The 2,500-nt window shown below is 19.2% G+C and overlaps 1 protein-coding gene across 1 annotated transcript in view; it reads left to right on the forward strand.

Annotated features, from left to right (window-relative positions):
* Positions 1–1,566: 1,566 nt before the first annotated feature.
* The window catches only part of LOC119574113 (40-kDa huntingtin-associated protein-like), a gene marked incomplete at its 5' end in the record, with an annotated part of 3,301 nt that continues 2,367 nt past the window's right edge, over positions 1,567–2,500 (forward strand). Inside the window, 1 exon segment of the mRNA XM_037921193.1 lies at positions 1,567–1,669. Within this exon segment, the coding sequence (XP_037777121.1) occupies positions 1,567–1,669 (103 nt within the window).

Below are 2,500 nucleotides of genomic sequence, written 5' to 3' on the forward strand. Positions count from 1 at the left end.
TATAAAAATTATAATATATAATATATATATATATAAATTTTTTTATATATATATTTAATTTTTATGTAATATATTAAAATATATATATATATAATATATATATATATATATATAAGGTTTTTATATATAGATAGATAGATAGATAGATATAGATAGTAGATAATAGATAGATATAGATAGTAGATAGAATAGTAGATAGATAGATAAGTAGAAAGATGATAGATAAAAAGATAGTGAAGAATAGATAGATGATATAGATGATAGATAGATATAGATAGAAAAGATAGTTATAGATAAGATAGATAGATATGATAGATAGTAGATATAGAAGAAGATAGATATAGAAAATAATTTGAAAAATTTATAATAATAAATAATAAAATAAATAATTTTATAATAATTAAAAAATATCTAATAATAAAAATTATTAAAAATATATATATATATATATATATATATATATATTTAAAAATTTAAATTTAAAATTATATATTAATTTAAGATATATATATATAGGTAATTTTTTATAATAATTTAATAAAAATAAATATTATATTAAATTTAATATTGTTATATTATATGTATTATATATATAATATATATATATATATTATTATATATATATTTTTAAATAAAATTTTTATAAAGTGAAAAAAAATTTAATATATATAATTATATATATAAATACATACATTTAAATAACATTACTAAAAATAAAAAATAATATAAATATAATATATATATATAAATATTAATTATATATTATAATGTTGATATTTTTTATTTTATTAATATTTTATTAATTTTTATTATCTATCTATTTAATAATTATTTAAAATTTTTTAATAATTTATGTATTTTTTTATAAATAGTTATTATATAAAAATATATATATAATTAATGTTTATGTATTTGTTTTATGTAGTATTTTTAATTGTTAATTTTCCAAATATATATTTATAATAATTTTTTTAATTTTTTAATTTAATTTTAAATTTAAATTTATATATATATAAAATATATAAAATTATATTATATAATAATTTATATAAAAATTTTTAAAATTTATATATTTAGTAATTTTTAAAAATAAATAATATATATAAATATATATTAATTTATTATTTGTTTGAAAATGTATTATATTATATTAATATATAATATATAATTTAATAAAGAATAATAAATTTTTATAATATATATATATAGACATATTTAAAATATATAGGAAAAAATATATATTATAATTATCTATAAATTTAGAATAAATAAATAATAAATATTAATATATAAAATTATATAAATTTTATTAATTTTTTATTAAACTATCATAAATTTTTTTTTTTTTTTTTTTTTGTTTTTTTGTGTTTGTTTTTTGTTTGTGTGTGTTGTGTGTGTGTGTGTGTGTGTGTGTGTGTGTGTGTGTTGTGTGTGTGTGTGTGTGTGTGTGTGTGTGTGTGTGTGGTGGTGTGTGTGTGTGTGGTGTGTGTGTGTGTGTGTGTGTGTATGCTTACTGCTCATTTATTTAGCAGTATTTTATGTCCTCTTTTTTATTTTTTTAAACAGGAGACCTTCATGGAGCTTTAACAGAATTTACCAAGATGACTAATGTTATAGAGCAGCATGGGGGTCAACCCTTGACTGGTGCATACAAAGATATCCTTGCAAGGTATGGTTAACTCGTACTACATAATTTTATTTGTGTTTTTTGTTGCTCTTTTAATATTTCTATGTATATTATTTTTGACATAGAGAAAGATATTTTTTTTTATACTACTAAAAAAGAACAGATGATGTTCATACATGTTATTTTTATGTAATAAAATGCAAGTCATTTGGGTAATAAAAGGAGGCATTAAAGGTTTTATACCATATAAGATGGCAAATGATACTACTCAGCCGTTGAATCTTTATTTCATATGGAGTAGGTACTAAAAGTTAATCTGTAAATGGTCCTGAAATGAAGGCTGTTAATAATGGTGTATCACTTTTATTAATCCAGAGCCACTGGGGATGGCATATAAGTACATGCCATGCCCACTGCGAGTTAGTCTATTAATTGTCTTTACACGGATGGCTTCACAAGTACTTTTTTATTACTGAGCCAGTTACTTCCTATCTTACCTGTTTACCCTTTTCCTTGAAATATTTTCTTTTATTACTAATGCTATTTGTAGTGTCAATAATTATATTTCTGAAATAATAATAACCACATCAATATTGGTGGCATTAGCAAAAAAATATTTCCCCAAGAAGTCAAGGAAAGATTAACTAATGTGAGGTCACAAACTCTACTAATTAACTCCTTAGTGACTAAGAACTGAAGAAGCCGTCTATGTGTAGAGACATTTCACAAAACAATACTACAGTGAATACTACATTTTCCCAGCAGCATGGGGTTAATTGAATCTTGTAGTCTACTTGTTGAACCTTATATGAGGTCTACTTTATTTATTAGATGCAGATATAAACGTATGTGCCCTGTCTACACAAAATATTA

Source organism: Penaeus monodon, chromosome 1 (genome assembly GCF_015228065.2).
Source record: "Penaeus monodon isolate SGIC_2016 chromosome 1, NSTDA_Pmon_1, whole genome shotgun sequence".
Classification (NCBI taxonomy): Eukaryota; Metazoa; Arthropoda; class Malacostraca; order Decapoda; family Penaeidae; genus Penaeus; species Penaeus monodon.